General features: G+C 39.8%; 1 protein-coding gene across 15 annotated transcripts in view; it reads left to right on the forward strand.

Annotated features, from left to right (window-relative positions):
- The window catches only part of otofa (otoferlin a), a 70,443-nt gene that overhangs the window by 7,706 nt on the left and 46,235 nt on the right, over positions 1–16,502 (forward strand). For all 15 annotated transcript variants that reach the window (XM_034900159.1, XM_034900168.1, XM_034900170.1 and 12 more), the window contains exon 3: positions 15,011–15,099. In XM_034900159.1, the coding sequence (XP_034756050.1) occupies positions 15,011–15,099 (89 nt within the window). The remainder of the gene's footprint in view (positions 1–15,010; positions 15,100–16,502) is intronic.

The raw sequence follows: 16,502 nt of genomic DNA on the forward strand, positions 1-16,502 counted from the left end.
TAGCCCTCTCCTGTTCGCTGATGGCCTATCAGGGTCTGAGAGGCGAGACAGAGGTAGTAGCCTCTACCCATGCCTGACACTGAACACTTCTTCTGTTGTAATTAAACTAGAAACTCCACACTCCACTGCTGTAGAGAGGATGAGCTGGTACCCTAAATAGCTATTCTGCCAGAACTTGAAGATCTTTGAATTTGAAAAAGAAATAATAACGGATATGAACATAGACCAGAGTAAGCCTTTCAGAACCTTAAGGATTTCACTGCAGACCCTCTGGTGCTAGTTCATCTATCTCTTTTGAGGCTGCAGTGGGATTCTGGGAAATGTTCCCAATAGAATTTCTCCAGGCTTCTGTCACACTGAGACACCAGCATTATGATGGATTTAAATGCATGTAATATAAGGGAGTGTAGGGGGTATATGAGAGGAGGATTGGGGGGATCAAACAGAAGTACTGAAGGAAAAGACCGAACAGAGGTGGTGGATAACAACAGGTGAATGAAATAAGAAAAACAAAAGAAAGAGGGCCTAAAGCATATAAAGTGCCTTCCCAGGGGAGTTTTTTTCTTTCTCTGAGCTGCTTGCTTTCCTTTGATGGGCTCAGGCAGAGGGCTGCTTCCTTTGCTGATAACCAGGGCTTTTGTTTTCAGTCTAATCAGGAAAATGGCAAAAAAGCAGAACACATTTAGTAACTTGCATAGTCACACACACCCACCCGCACACTCACATACACAGAAATAATATTGTTTTCATAGCGTCATGGGTGAAATATAAGAGAGAAAAGTAAACAAAAAGGAGAAATATGTCAACAGTGTATACAGTATAAAATGGTGGAAACTAGTGTAGAACTGAGTGGCTGGCTCTGATATGTGATCTCTTGTGACAGCCTCACCCGATGCTCTGGTCGTGGTCCTGTAGTGCTTGGGAGGTCGTTAGCATCACTCAGCATCAATAGAACGTCCAGGCTTCCCTTGGGACGACTTGTGCTTCCACTAGTTCCTGAGTCTGTGTATTTGTATACGTGTGTGTGCATGCGTGGTTGTGTTACATTCTGCTGGTGCCTGAGTGTACTGTTTTTCGAGCCACCCCCTACCCCCACCCCACAAACTCCAGAGCAATTCCTCATCACATCCTCCTCATCTGACATCTTCATCCTCAGCACTGGAACATTTGCATGGCTCAGTGAGCTCAGTCCAGCCCCTGAAGTTGAGGCCCATTAGCATAGAGTTGTGTGTCTTTTTGCTTCATGCATGGACTTGCAGGATTCCTTTGAACTAGCATGCATATAGACGGGATGGGGGGATCTGTATTCATTATTCATTCCATGGTGGGACTCGGCTTTTAGCTGCAGTACACCAGGGCTTCCCCCTCACTAGTTAGACATGACTGGAGCAAAAAACTGAAAGTCCTGCAAAAAATGTATGTGACCAGAGAGTTAATTCAAGACGGGCCTGTGGATATAGCTACTGTACATATGTATGTATCCATATTAATGTGTGTGGAGAGAGAGGGGGCACACACAGAATTTGATTAGGAATTTGTGTTTATTTGGTTTATGTCAAGAGATTTGAACTCAGCAGACAAGAAAAGGGGAATTATTATGCAAACATTATGAGTGCAGGAATGTTCCTTCTCCACTAGCCTCCAGCTGCTACATCCTCCCTACAGCGTACTAAGTGCACATTCTGACTTTTTAATGAGAGTCTTGTAATTACGTAATGCTAATTCTGAGTCCCATGACTTTTGTTATGTCTTTTTAGGCCATTGTGCACTGTCTCTAATAAATTAGGTTTGTAAACAACTAATTTGCAACTCAATGGATTCTGTTATTTATCACCACGATGAGAAAACATTCTTTAAAGAGCACTGCACCAATTTAGCAGTATACGTGAGCACTATACAATAAACAGTTATCAGAATTGTTGCAGCAGAATTAGAGATACTGTTTTTTGTTACATATTCTTCCCTATTGAAACCTACATTACCCACAATCCATCTTGGAGGCTTTATACAATTTTCTTGTAGTATGGTGATGTATAGGCACTAACAGCTATTGTTTAGGTTTAGGTCAGGAAAACACAATGGTCTTGGTTTAATAACATCCACATCAGTCTCGCATCACCAGACCTTCCTCCACAGCACTGGGAAGAAGGGTCTGGCTAGGAGCTAGTCCACACAGCGTTCTGAGATGGGAGAAAAATGTGCTCTGGTTTATTGGCATGTCTTTAAACCAATCACAATCGTCTTGGACGGGGACACAACACCTCTGCAAAATAGCTTTGGGAAGGAAGTTATTTTGGTGGAAAGGTGTACGTTCAAAGTTGTTTCAGTTGTGCAACAGAAAACTCAGATTGGACAGATATTCTAGCTAGCTGTTTGGATTTACCCTGCAGAGATCTGAGGAGCAGTTAACCACAGTCCTGCCAAATCCACCGTAGTTTAAAATGACAACACAAAAAAAACGCAAGGAGACAGACAGCCGGCTTAATTTCCAGTGGTACTTAAACAATCCTGGAAATGAAACGACATCAATATAGACTACATCCACAGTGATTTGGAGCATGAGACATGGAATTTTTACTCTATTAACATTTATAAACCCAACCACAATCTTCCCTTGACCATAGCCAAAGTGCTTTTGTTGCCTAAACCTAACCAGACAAGTGATTGAGGTTTTGAAACCTGGGCTAGGGCATAAAACCCTGTGGTTTGTACACCAACCATCCACCCAAAACACCGTACCTATAACTTGCGCACAGTACAAAAAGAATGAACCCACAAAACCTAATTTGCTAAATAAATCAGTAGTATGTAAAAACAATTTCTAATGGACAGTGTGGGTTTTAGTAGTTGTTGTGTCACTGTTGATGTTCTTGGCGTAATTCACCACTGAAAGCCTCATCAGCTTGAACTCAAGTTTGTGGTGCGGCTAATCAAAGAGAGTAGGAAGAGACCACAGTGACATCACTTCCACAAAACTTCCCCAACCGCCGGTGTAATCAGGTTTAAGAAGTTAGTAGGTCTGAGGAAGGAGTATCTGTAATATGAGAACATACCACTATCAGGTTGAGGTTTTTAAACTAATATACATCATACTCAGTAGTACAGGGTTCATATCCACTGAGCCACCGGAGAATAAAAGACTCTTAAAACATAACTTCATGCATTAGGGTGATCCATGTCTTGAGATCATATTTCAGATGATGCTTTACTGACCACTTGACCGTAAGAAAAAGTAATTGAAGTTGCTCGACACACGCTGGAAAATTGCTGATCCCTAAAATAGTTTATGAACTTCCCCAGTTTTTTAGTAAGTACTGCTCCAGGGAAGTGCTTTCCCATCTCTGAATATACTGAATAAATGATGATCTGAGCAGAATATATTCTTTGCCTGCTTTGAGATTGAGGGAAGCAAAAGCTGAAATTTGAACACCCAGATTTGCATATTGGAATCTACAGTTAGCATCCTTAATAGAAAACACAGAATTCATTTTAGTGACATTTTGTTTTAAAGCTGGTTGTAGATATAGAAAAACAAAACAAAAACAACATTTCTCTAGTGAATGCTGTATTTTTACGTTGCTGTCTTCTGCTATTCTCTGTGTATCCATGTGCATCCACTTGTAACTCCTCTGCCTTAACGAGTCCCTTTCAAGAGTGACACAATGCCAAACACTGGCATAAAAAAAAGTATACAAAGTCAAGTAATGCATTTTCCACCAAGTTTCTAAACTATCAAATATGAACTAGTACTGCAAAGATAAATAATGTACAAGAAACAGAAAACTACAATATGACAAATTCAAATGCTGATTAATAGAGTGAGATAGGATAGAAAGTGGTTTGTACATCTGAAGCAAAATGCGACCAAACAGCAGGTAAGAAATGTTTAGCCGTAAACTACTACATACTATAGTTATGATAAGAGGGTACTGCTGTACTACTGAACAGTCTATACTGAGAACATGTTGGAGGTATGTTAGTAAGAAGTTGTGAGTTGGGGCAGCTCAGCTCTAACAATAACTGTTATCATCCTTGTTCACAGATGTGCTCTACAAATACACGTTTTTTAATTAATAAAAATGTGAAATAATAACCCAGTTTGGGGCTATTGTTTCATCATTCGCACCAGATGAATACCAGATGAACAGAAGATAGAACTGTTTAAAACAAAAGGAGAAAAAAATCCAACTTATCAGAAAATCTCCCTGCACAGAGTTGCAAAGCACCTAACTTGACAAATGTGTTGTTCATTATCTCTGCACCATCTGGTCTTCCACCGCAGAAACTGGTGAGCTAATTGCGTATTTATTACACTCCAGCTTAAAGCAAAATGAGACTTTATTAACTGGTCAAAGTCACATACCTGTCCTATCTGCCTCTCCATTTCAAGAGAGGAAGAAGAATTAAATTCCAAGTAGAGATATATCTACCATTTGGTTTAACTGTCTGCCTTCCCTTATATAAAAGTCAATTTGTATGGATTCAACTTGTAGTAGTAGTTTGGGGTAGCAACATTGTCAGTATATACTTCTTATTGATGGTTGATAGTATCGATGCAGTAGAAACATAGAAACCTATCCAAGCAGCTACAATCATTTATAAATATATATTCTGAGTAAATGAAAGATTCTGACTGGATTCAAATCAATATGTCTGCAACCATGGCCTTTTTGACACATTGTAAATGAGACAGAGATGAATTCAGAAACATTGGAGCATGACACCAGAGAAACAGAGCTGGGGTGGAAATAAAAACAGGGACAGACAGTCCAATTGAAAAAGTAAATTGAGACTGGGTTTGGGTGGTAGTGGTGAGGTGAGGTGGGGTTGGTAGGGTGTCCATGCAGCGATGTCTGTGAGTAGCAGAACCAGATTATCAAAAATGCCCTTTCATCCAGACTGTCTGTCAGTCAGACACACACACACACACACACACACACACACACACACACACACAGATCCTTTACTCAGGAAAAAGTGACAATACTACCACAAAAAAATACCCCCCAACCCTTGTTTAATTTTTCTGCTTTGTCACACTATAATAAAAAGTCCTTAAATTGGTTTACAGTAAGTATGCCAACTGTAGATTCTAGTGTTCTAATTTTGGTCACTAAAATGTAAGCCTTTAGCTTCCCTTTCGACTCTAAAGAAAATAAAATATTTTGCTCAGATCATCATTTATTTAGTATACTCAGATATGGAAAAGCACCTTCCAGGAGCAGTACTCAATCTAAAAAAGTGGTAGAGTCAAACATTTTTTAGGACCAGCAATATTCCAGCTTCTGTTGAGTCCAGAGGCAACTGCTACTTCTCTTCTTCTTAAATGTTGGTCAAGTGGTCAGTAAATCATCATCTGAAGAGAGAGATAGAGTTGTTCAATAAAATAAGATTTTACTAAAATAGAAAGTAAATGCAGATAAACACAAAAATGTATGGAGAACACTGCAAAATAAAAACTACAATCCCACAATTAGCTTAGTCTCAACAAAATTAGTAAATTAGGCTACTTAACAAAACAACCTTAAAGGTTCTCCAAAGTTAGTTTTAAAGGTCCAATGTGTAATCATTTACTGTAATAAATCCAAAAATGACCCCAATGCATCATCAAATATTAAGGGAACATGCTAAGTTGAAAAACTATCTTTTCTGACAACAATGCTAATGCCAGTATTTTCTCCTTTTGTAATGTCCGTTCTGCGATGGAATTTCTATTTGTCTTTTGGCCTGTGTGTTGTTATCAACTGCCCAGTTGGACAGCAAGCACGGGTTGCCAGATATGTACCTGTAAAAACGTAAAGCCAGCGCACTACTGCTGTAATGTTAGTACAACCATGAAATCAGCAAACAAACGAACGGGATCAACGGAGTTAGATTCTACCCGACCTAAAAAAAACTTGGCATGTTTCTAACAGTTGCATGACCAGAGACGTAACAAACCCCGGGTAAAATCTGGAGATGTATTTGAAAGATTGAGACAGTTTAGTTTAGCCCAAAAGGACGTCGATTTAGCTAATTTCCTCCGGAACAGGTAAGCATTAGCTTCAAGTCAATTTACCACTGCTACTAGGGACGGGCATTTTGTATAATTTTCAACATTTGTGTACTCACATTGAATTATATAGCTAGTCCCTGAGTTGTTTACATACTCTCAAAAACAATTGAGACACAGCCAGTAAATTGATCCAGACTGGCGCTGGCTAACGTACGCCGCCATGCTAACCCTGCAAAGTGCTAACGTTACTGGAGGACCAGTCAAGCAGGCCACAGGCTGTCGCGACAGCGGTGAGTTATTTATTTTAAGCCAAGAGAGGGGGCTGTAAATTGGGAAGAGAGGACCGTGAGTTAGCGATGTGTTTAACGTTGACGTAATTCGAAGCCTATATGGTGTGTTTTCAGTCGGGTGGAAAAGGACGTTGAGGCTGTGGAATTTTTAGCGGTTCCTACTGTAATTGTAAGCCGAGGAAGTGTGTGTTAATTGGGATCATAGCTCCGTGTGAGTGTCATATTTCCAGCATCCAACGTTAGCTACTCCGCTGTGCTGTGAAGTAATATCTGGCTATGTGAGACCATAGAGAGTTAAAGATGTGGACCAACAGATCCCCTTGTTCTGTGCGGAGACCAGTTAAGGAAAATATAAGCACTTTTCCGGTGATGGCTAGGCTTTACGGTGCAGCCACCAACTGAGCTAGACAACGTAGGTGTGACATGGGCAAAGTCTTCTGCTAGCTGTGCCAATCATTCCCAGTCAGCAGAGACGAGAGCTTAGGTATATGTTAGGAGATAACATAGGCACAGGCTAATTACTGCTAACTAACATGCTAGTTAATGTTAGCAATTAAACCTAAACAGCTGGTGTAAGTCGAAACTGTCTGTGAGTGTCCCCTGGCAATATGATGATTTTTTCGACTATGCGACGGTAAGTCGCATGGTTATGACGCAGTCGTTAGCCTATTTTTACGAAAACGTCTGCTACGGAGTCATAATGTTAGCCACAAAGTAATGGAGCCTTTTATACATTGTCGTGTTTCATTAGAAATTAACAATGCATAAATAGAGTCTTGAAACGCTTCATATCTAAAGATATTCACTGTCATAGTGGGAGGAGGGGGTGGGGGAGATGACTCTCTCCAGTATTTTGAATTTGCACTGCAGTAACTATTTTAAACACTAGCTGTCAGTATTACATATTGCACCTTTAACTGTGAAGGTTTTGTATTTCAACTGTGTTGCTATGTAATTCACAGAAATGTAGTAAACAAAAGATGGACACAGTATCCCTCCTCTATGTAAAAAATTATATATATTTGGAGGTGCAGTTTATAATAATAACTGAACTCAAGGTCATTAAATGTTTTGAAGTGTGACTTTCCAAAAGAGATGAATATCACCAAAATAAGTGGCTCACAAAAGGGTTTCAAAAGGCTACAACTGCTGTGTAATTAAATTGCCCACATTATGAAAAACAAAATCACCTTTTCTGGGATTTGGGGTGTTAGTTTGTTTCTCTGGTGCTTCCACACGCAGACAAACTTGGGAAAAAAACTATCCATGCTGTTTTGGGTGAGATACGGTTTCTGAATGTCCTCTGCCTTTAGTCTCCGGGTGAGCTGTTCAAAATCTGCAAGGCTTTCTGCTTAACTAGCTGAGATAAAGGTGGCTAACCGTAGCATGCTAGTGATGCCAGCTGATAGAGACCTTAACACACGGGTTGGAAACAGGATCTGCAGCAATGTGCAGTACAACAAAAATATGGTGTTTATTTTTTATTTTTTATTAAACCATGTAATGGTTTATGTTAGAGGCCCCTAGGTCAAGACTTAAACATTGGGGCGATTGTTCTTTTGCAGTTGCTGCTCCCATCCCAGACTGTGGAACAAACTACCCCCTGACATCCGCACCACTACTGACCTCAGCCTTTTTAAAACGAAGCTTAAGACACACTTTTTTAAATTAGCATTTAATTCTGACTAGGTCAAGACTGTCTCTTAGGTGTCCTCCTTCTGTCTGCTCCTTTCTATGCATTTCTGGAAGGCTTTTAATGTCCTGCAGCGCTGCACCACTACAGCACTTTTAATTGTATCTGCATGTTTTGTATGTGTTATGTATTGTTTTATGGCTTTGTTGTAAAGCACTTTGGGTACCTTTCGGCTATTGTAAAGGGCTTTTCAAATAAACTTGATTGATTGATTGATTGATTGATTGATGTAAACCTATTCTGGCACAACCTCAAAATACAATTAGGAACCTCAAAATGAGCATAATATGGGCGCTTTAAAACCAAATTCAAATGGGGCAAAATGAAAGGGTAAAAAAAACAAAAGAAGCAGAATAATGAAAGATTACTGTATGTGAAGTTCTTGCATTTTAATATTTTACTGTTAATATTTCACTCACCATCCTAAATATTATAGCATATGGAGCTGCCTGGTAAAGCCAGCTGTAATGAGAAGGCTGTGTATACTGCCTCTTTCAGCAGTCTACCCCTATCTCTTTTATCCTTTAAGAATACACCTAAGCCTTGCAGTCCAAGTGCAAAAGACTGCATCCTCAAGAAAAACTCAACACAAAAGTCTACACACTGCATGAAGACTGCTCTTACTGTAAATACTGTACAACACATTTCTCCCAACCATTGCGGGGAGTGAATATGAAAGATAGAACATATTATTCATAATTAATCAAGCTGTAGAGATGTTTTCATTTTCTGTGTCCATGGCAACAGTCATGAAATATCAAAGGATGGTGAGCGGGGGAATTGAGGTCAGTCCTCCTGCGTGGGATCATAGTGGTAACAGCTGATCTTCAGCAGAGTATTTAGCCCCTCTGATTGGCTACTGTGACCTCAAGGCTTCCGGTTAGTGAGGTCATATCTGTAACTTTTAATGATTGTCCTCACTCACCAATTAGGCTGTGTATCATACAGTAGAGAGGGTTGGGGGGGGGGAGCTGGGAATAGTAATGTATGTTCTTCAGACAAGCTCAAAAAGTAGAGAATCTAAAAGAAGTGTTGTTATTTATAACAGTCCATGTTGATTGCTTTTCAGATTACTATTGCGCATTTCTTTATCCACATAGTCTGTGATACATTTTTCCAAAGCGAGTCAGACTCAATGTTAGTGTAAGCACATCTTTGCGTCTTTCCGTGTTGTTGGCTTTTAGACCTGTGCTCAGATTGGGGTTGGGTGAAGCTATTTTTTATGATTTTGTTTTACTCATGATAATGTTAGTAGTGCAATATTTCCCACCCTAAAACTGCAGTCAGATCAAAATTCTCCTGGTGTAATGTACTGGCGTGGTGGGGCCAAAAGCAGAGGGCACAAAAAATAGCAGGGTAGGGTTGTAGTAGGGCTGGGCAATATATCAATATTCCATTGGTATATGTAACTAGATATTGTCTTTTGGATATCGTTATATCGTAGTATGGCATAAGTGTTCGCTTTACCCTAATAAGGGCGATTGAGCCTTTGCAGTGGGCGCCCCCACCCAAGGGAACAACCTCCCCATGCATATTAAAGCTGCACAGACCCTACAAACGTTTAAATCGCTGCTTAAGACGCACCTTTGCTGTAGCTTTTAACCTTCGTTAACCAAGATTCAGATGTTTTAAAGTGTTGTTGTTTGTCTCCCTGTGATTCACTTTGTTTGTTGTAATTTTTGTACACTTGTTATTAATGTATTTGACATCGACCCTGTTCAGCACTTTGGTCAACTGTTTTTAAATGTGCTATAGAAAAAGAAATTGACATTGATAATGGTTTTAAAGGCTACATTACAGTAAAGTGATTTCATTTTCTGAACTTACCAGACTGTTCTAGCTGTTTTAATATTTGCCTTTAACCACTTAGTCAACATATCCACATTATCCATGATTATTTATCTAAAAACTATTTTGTAAAAGCACCAAATATTGCAATAATGACATTGAGGTATTTAGTCAAGAATAGACATAAACTTTAGGACCTGATCATAGACTATATGAAAAAAAAAAAATCTCCTGAACGACGCCTACAGTCCATACTCGCCTACTGTGACTGAAAGAGTGAAGAGAATTTATGAATAGTGAACTGAAGGGTGTTGTTTTGAGTTCACAATAAATGGAATAAAGACACAAGAAATGGAATAAATCAGGTAAAGAAGGAGCTTTTAAAGACTTGGCTATTGCTTGACTGCAGAAACTATTCAGCTTAATACACTTCAGTAGCCTTAAGATCATACGACACAGACTGGGCTACGACTTCTGGGATCTTCATTGGTCTACCAGCAGCCTTATAGCCTGTTGAGAATGTATGAGTATGTGTCTGTTCACGATTGTCAGCCGAAAGCAATATCGCTATCCTATAGGCCCGCAGGATTCGGGGGGAAATATTAATCACGATTTTTTAGCTTAGAATTGATATCACAGTTCTCTGCCACAATTATTTTCTCATGAAGTGTAATGTTCATTGCACACATGAACCATGACAAAACATAACAAATTGACATTAACAAACATAGACTTGTTTTGGCACCTATAGCACATTGCGCATCACCACAAGCCTGTAAACATAGAGGCTTCAATGAAGAGAAGGGAGAGCATTGCAGCACTTGGAGCACATTAAAACCTATTTCACACAGTCTATGTTTAGAACTCACAGAAGAAGCGTTTGTGATGCAGTCGGCTCGTAAAAATTAAATGAGAATTGAAGTCATTAAAAAAATCAAAGTTATTTAAAAAATTAAATAACGGGTGAATCGAGATCATGATTTCATAATGCCATAAAGAATGTTTATGAAACCATGGCGATGCTGAAGCAAACATTATGATAAATCATCTCTGAGAATATGAGATTTGAAGTTTTTTAACTTGCCGTTTAGAAAGTAAGAAATTGCTTTCCTCTGAGAAATATTGCTCCTTTTTATTTATTTATTTTACTCAAGAGTACAGTATATTGTGTTGTTATTTTTCTCACCCTGTAGTCAAATTCCTTTTGATTGTTTAAAACTTGTGCACAGCTGAAACATGCTAAACCTTTCCTCTCTCTCACCTTAATGGCTTCTCTGCTCTCATTTTATTTGTCTGGACCGTGTGGGCATTTAAACCACTGTAAGCTTTTTTTGTTGTCATGGTGGCTATGAAAGCATCAGGCAACATAAACAGCTTACTCCTTCATGTTTTGAATTCCTGCATTTGTGTTACTCTGGAGATAAGTAGTCTTTGACAGCAGAAAATGAGGACAAGCAAAGCGCTGAGAGAACCGTAATGGAGTCGACATGGCTGTGAGCTACGTAATGGAGTCGACATGGCTGTGAGCTACGTAATGGAGTCGACATGGCTGTGAGCTACGTAATGGAGTCGACATGGCTGTGAGCTACGTAATGGAGTCGACATGGCTGTGAGCTGTAGCTTAAAGTTCTTACATCTGTTTATTAGTGTAGTAAAGGTGACTACTACCTACGCCAACACATACACATGTTTGTATTGTCAGTGCACTAAAATGTGTAAAATGTGTTCTTTCTCTGGTGAAATGAATGAGGCTTCCCAGAGTCCCCAGGGTTGGATAAAGAAAACATTATCATGTTTGCAGTGGTGTGTAGGTGTCATTTTAGATACAGTGTGTGGTATGCTTTGGCCAATACAACTCTAACAGAACCGTATAAACCAGATCACCACAAGGATTTGTCATCTCACCACTCCTGTTCCCCCTGTACACAAACGACTGCAGGAGCTCCGACCCAGGGATGCTGTACATCAAGTACTATTGACACCACTAACTCCGCCGCATCAGTAAGGAAAGGTTTTGCAAGGTGGTGTGAGAACAACTACTTGGACCTAAATCTCAGCAAAACCAAAGAACTACAAGTAGATTTCAGGAGGGACCAGCCCGCTGCCCCGACTCTGGAAGTAAATGACCAGAGAATAGAGCACGTTGAGGAGTTTAAATACCTTGGCAGTACCATCAATCAAAAGCTCACCTTTAAGACCAATGAAGAGCATGATACTCTCCAAGGGCCAACCATGCCTGCTCTTCCTCAGAAAGATGAGGAAGTGCCAGCCATCAGTCCTGCAAGCGTTGTATCCATTCTTTGTGGATTCCATACTGAGCTTCAATATGACGGCATGGTTTGGAGGGATGAGCGCTATCAACCTGAAACCCCTTCAACAGCATTGTAACGATCAGCAGCAAAATCATCGGGCATGAAGGAGCTAATCAGCATCGGTTAAAGGAATTGGACAGTAAAGAAGGTCTCACAAATAGCTAAAGACACCACGCACGCACACACACATACACACACACACACACACACACACACACACACACACACACTCTCACTCAACACCATCTACAACCTCGCTGATTTATGACCCTTCCCCTCAGAACCAGAAGGTCCACATCTAGTTTTGTACCTACCTCCATCCGCCTAGTTAACTCCTAACTTCCCCCCTCCCCACCTGTTTCTGACAATGGCACCCGCCTCCCCCCTACCCCCAACTTTGTTTCATAATTTGTATTTGAATTATGTATGCATTTTAGACATTCTTTTGTGTATCATGGCTACATACAGTGATTAACAAATCACGACCATGACTGTGCTAGTATTGTCTGTTTTTGCTGTATTTGTCTTTGTCCGCCACACAAATGATCATTAGATGCTCCGGTATGTGCACATTAGGCGTGATTTCCCCCATTAGCAGTGTGCGCTGTCATCCGTGCAACATTAACACCATGCTGGGGCCTCTTTCTCTTCCTTCTGTCTCTCGCTGTTTGAACTCACTGGAGGTGATTTAAGTTGTAAATGAGATGTGGCACGGCTGTGTTTGCCGTAATCTCAGCCAACGGCCAGCCCTCTGAGGGTTTTTGCAGGCCGATTGATTCAAGTGAAATGCAGCTAAGAAAGAGGCAGCAGTAGGCTACTGGCCATGCCTGGCTGCCGAAGCCTGGGAAGAGCGACTGCAGGGCTTCAGGGTAGAGAGCTCAGAGGGATGGTTTAATGCAGTGCACACACACAAACGCACACATCCACATATCCTTTAAGGCAGGTCTACCACTAGCAGGTTGGAACCACGGGATTCGATAATGGGACAATCCTGATGGATCGCTTGCCTGACAGCCCGCACTGTTTTCCTCAATGAGAAGCCAATATTAGCAGGGGGTGAATGAGTTTTAAATCACCTGTGCAACCCTTTGCCCTCATAGAGCCTCTTCCCAAGATATTATAGTACATAGGATAAGGCTCAGAGAGGATTTACTGAATGTGAATCAACTCATTAATTCATCATGTTTTTAATCTTCTTAATGAATGCTTTTTTTTATTGTTTGTATTTACTTAATTTTACGGAATTCTACCTTGTCATAGTTAAACACAGGAGAGCTGAGTAATACATTGCAATTTTTTGGTAGACTTGACTACATTTTAATGCTTGCAATAGGACTTGTTTTTAATTGTTCAGATGCTTTAAGCACATCCATCACACTGTAGCAGCAAACCCCAAGGGAGTCTGGGATATATTTTGCTGCTGATTTGAGCATTAATTAGTTTAAGAGAGTTGTTAATGTACGTTTAACATTTTTAACTGTGGAACATTTCCGGAAATATTGAAATTTAAGTTTTTATTTTGTTCTATAAATAATTATACCAACAGTCTGGAATTAAAGGAAAAAAACAGATGGACAAACAAACAAAAAAAACAGAAAAGAAAAGAATGCAAAATTGATAAGTATGACAGTAGTCCTATCATACTAATGTCATCATGCAATTCTGATTTATAGATTTTATATTTGTTTATTCAACTATTTTAACTTTTAACTTACAAAGTGTGCGGGACAGTTTCTGTCACAACTGTGAGCAATGTTAAGATACTTCCACAAAGTAATATCTACTTATTTATTTTTGTTATTTTTCTATACATCATGTACTGTATAGGCATACATGATTTGTGCTGTTTTAAAATCCACCATACCATAAATATGCTTTTTATAGCTACTGTTGATGCGGAAAAAGTCATCATTTACTTTATAAAGTACTTTTTACATATTATTTGGTCCTACAACTGATGTGATTTATAAAGACTCTTATCAGCCAGTGACATAGCTGTAGTATTATTGTCACGTAGACAAGTACTGTAATTGATCACAGATCATCTACCTATTTGACTGTACTCCTGATAAAATAACTCTCGGCTAATACACAGACTCAGGCTTTATGTCATTTCCACGACAGGCCCTTCCCGAGAGATGTACTGTGTGCTTACTGGTGTGAGAAAGCAGTCAAAGTAGCATACGGAGTGTTTGATCAGCCTGACAAAGCCAATTAGTAAAGACATCACTAAGGAGATTTCTGGTGGAAAGGATTTTAAACAAAGATGTGTTTTTTTTTCCTTTTCCTTATGTTTAAAAGAACCACCTGACATTTTTTTGAGCTAATTAAAGTGATAATGCCAAAGGAAGTTATCGATCAAAGCTGGTTTCACACATCTCACAACCTGGGCTTTTTCTCAAGGATATGCAAGGCATTTTTAAGACATTTATTACCACACAGTTTCGCACGGCTGCTGCTTTTTATTGTTTTGCGTTATATCAAAAAGCTAATCAATATTCCCAGTTGGTGCTATAAAACCTGGAGATGTTTATGGTGATAAATAAAACATTGTAGTGGATAATTCCCTTCAGAGCCGCACCTCTGTGGCTGGTGGGGATTCTTTTCAACTTAAGGACCCTGTCATAGGAACATATGCATGCTGACATGAGACCTTCTGTTTGTGGACTTATTTTAGACACTAACTAGTCTACTCCATAGTGAGTGGTAAATTGTGGATCATAAGCAAAAATGTGCTTTTGGTTCCAGCTGTTATGGTTGCTTGTCAGACAAAACAAGACATTTGAAGAAGACTAACTGGACAAGCGTTTTTACTTTTATACACTTTGAATTAAAACATAGATAATAATAAGACATAATAATAGATAATAAATATAACCTTTAGTTGCAGCTCTATTATCTTCTAAACTGGTCATACTCTCTCTTTTTTCAGGTATTTCGATGGCCGATTGCCAGCAAACTGGATGGAAACGAAATGCTGGAGATCCAAGTGTACAATTACAGCAAAGTTTTCTCAAACAGGTAAGGTTGTACCACTTTTACCAGACTGCCCTTAAACTACATTTACCACAGCAAACAGCATTTCTGAGTAAACAGTTTGTTGTTTCATCTCACTTCCTGCCTTCCTGTCACAGCCTGTGACCAATTCAGGCCAACACACGGTGCATATTACCCAGATAAAGGAGAATACGCTCGTATTCCCTAAAAGCTTGTACTAAATTGATTCAGTTTTGTTTGTAAAAGACTACAAACCACAAAGCTGGCCATGAGTAAGTTTCACATCAGGAGGAGAGTGGAGGTAATGAAACCGTATTAGATCTTCAATGATGGGCACATTTGTCACTTTACACTCCAAACAATGAAAACATGAGAAGCACACATTGGTGCTTAAGTGGATCATGCAACTGGGATCACATGCTTCAATGTCTCGTCTCAATCATCACTTTCAAATATTATGGGAGTTGACCTCACTTCTTCCAGTAGGGCGGCGATGCCCCATAGCTTCATTTAAACTGCTCCTGTGAAATCAAGAAACATCACCTACACTCATTAGTGTAGAGATAGTGATGACATCTGCCTAATTAAGTAATTTCCCTTTACTCCTGCTCCTCATTTTCTTGTTTTCTTCATCTTTGTGTCCCTTGAAGTGTATCTTGCATTGTAGCCCCTCAGACGGATGCGTCCAGATCTGGTAAGACATATGCTGGTTGTGCGAGGAAGCCTCTCCGGCTCCTGTGTCAGTAACACATCCGATCAGATCATTACAGCTGCTGCGTCTCTGGATGTGTCAAGACTGAGGACACGTTATGTTGCCCACACAATCATTACATCTTAGTATGTTAGTCTATGTTTTTGTGTGTGTGGGTGGTGTTGTATACGTCCGTGCTTACCACTGTTGTATTTTTTGTGTGACCTGTGAGGACAACAGGAACAGGATGGCCACACATGACAATTCAGAGAGGGTCAAAGCTTGCAATCCAACTAGCTTGACTAACTTTGACCCAAGCTGAAATAAAATGTGGCGATCCTCTGACTTTTCCTGTAATGCTCTATGAGGTTGACATTTTTGTGTTTTAATTAAAGCTCCATATGTCCACAAGCAGTATCATTACCAGGATAACTGATCTGCTTCATTACTGTCTGCACTAACACACTGTAAGGCCAGTTTGTCACACTGTGCGACCATATCACATTACCACAACACAAAGAGAAAGCAATGATACGGGATGGGCTTTGTTCCTTTGTGGCATACAGACCATGTTTTATGATTTGTTTTCCCCTGTGGCTGAAAGATGCTTTTATATTTAGCACGCTGTGGAGTAGACTGTGTGAGTTACTGAGCACTGGAGCAAAGAGTAAAGTCTTCAACTTGAGGTCAGTTGCTCCCAAAGGGGTCTATTGAGAAACATCAGGGGGGTCTTGGA

The sequence above is a fragment of the Etheostoma cragini genome, chromosome 18, assembly GCF_013103735.1.
Source record: "Etheostoma cragini isolate CJK2018 chromosome 18, CSU_Ecrag_1.0, whole genome shotgun sequence".
Lineage (NCBI taxonomy): Eukaryota > Metazoa > Chordata > Actinopteri > Perciformes > Percidae > Etheostoma > Etheostoma cragini.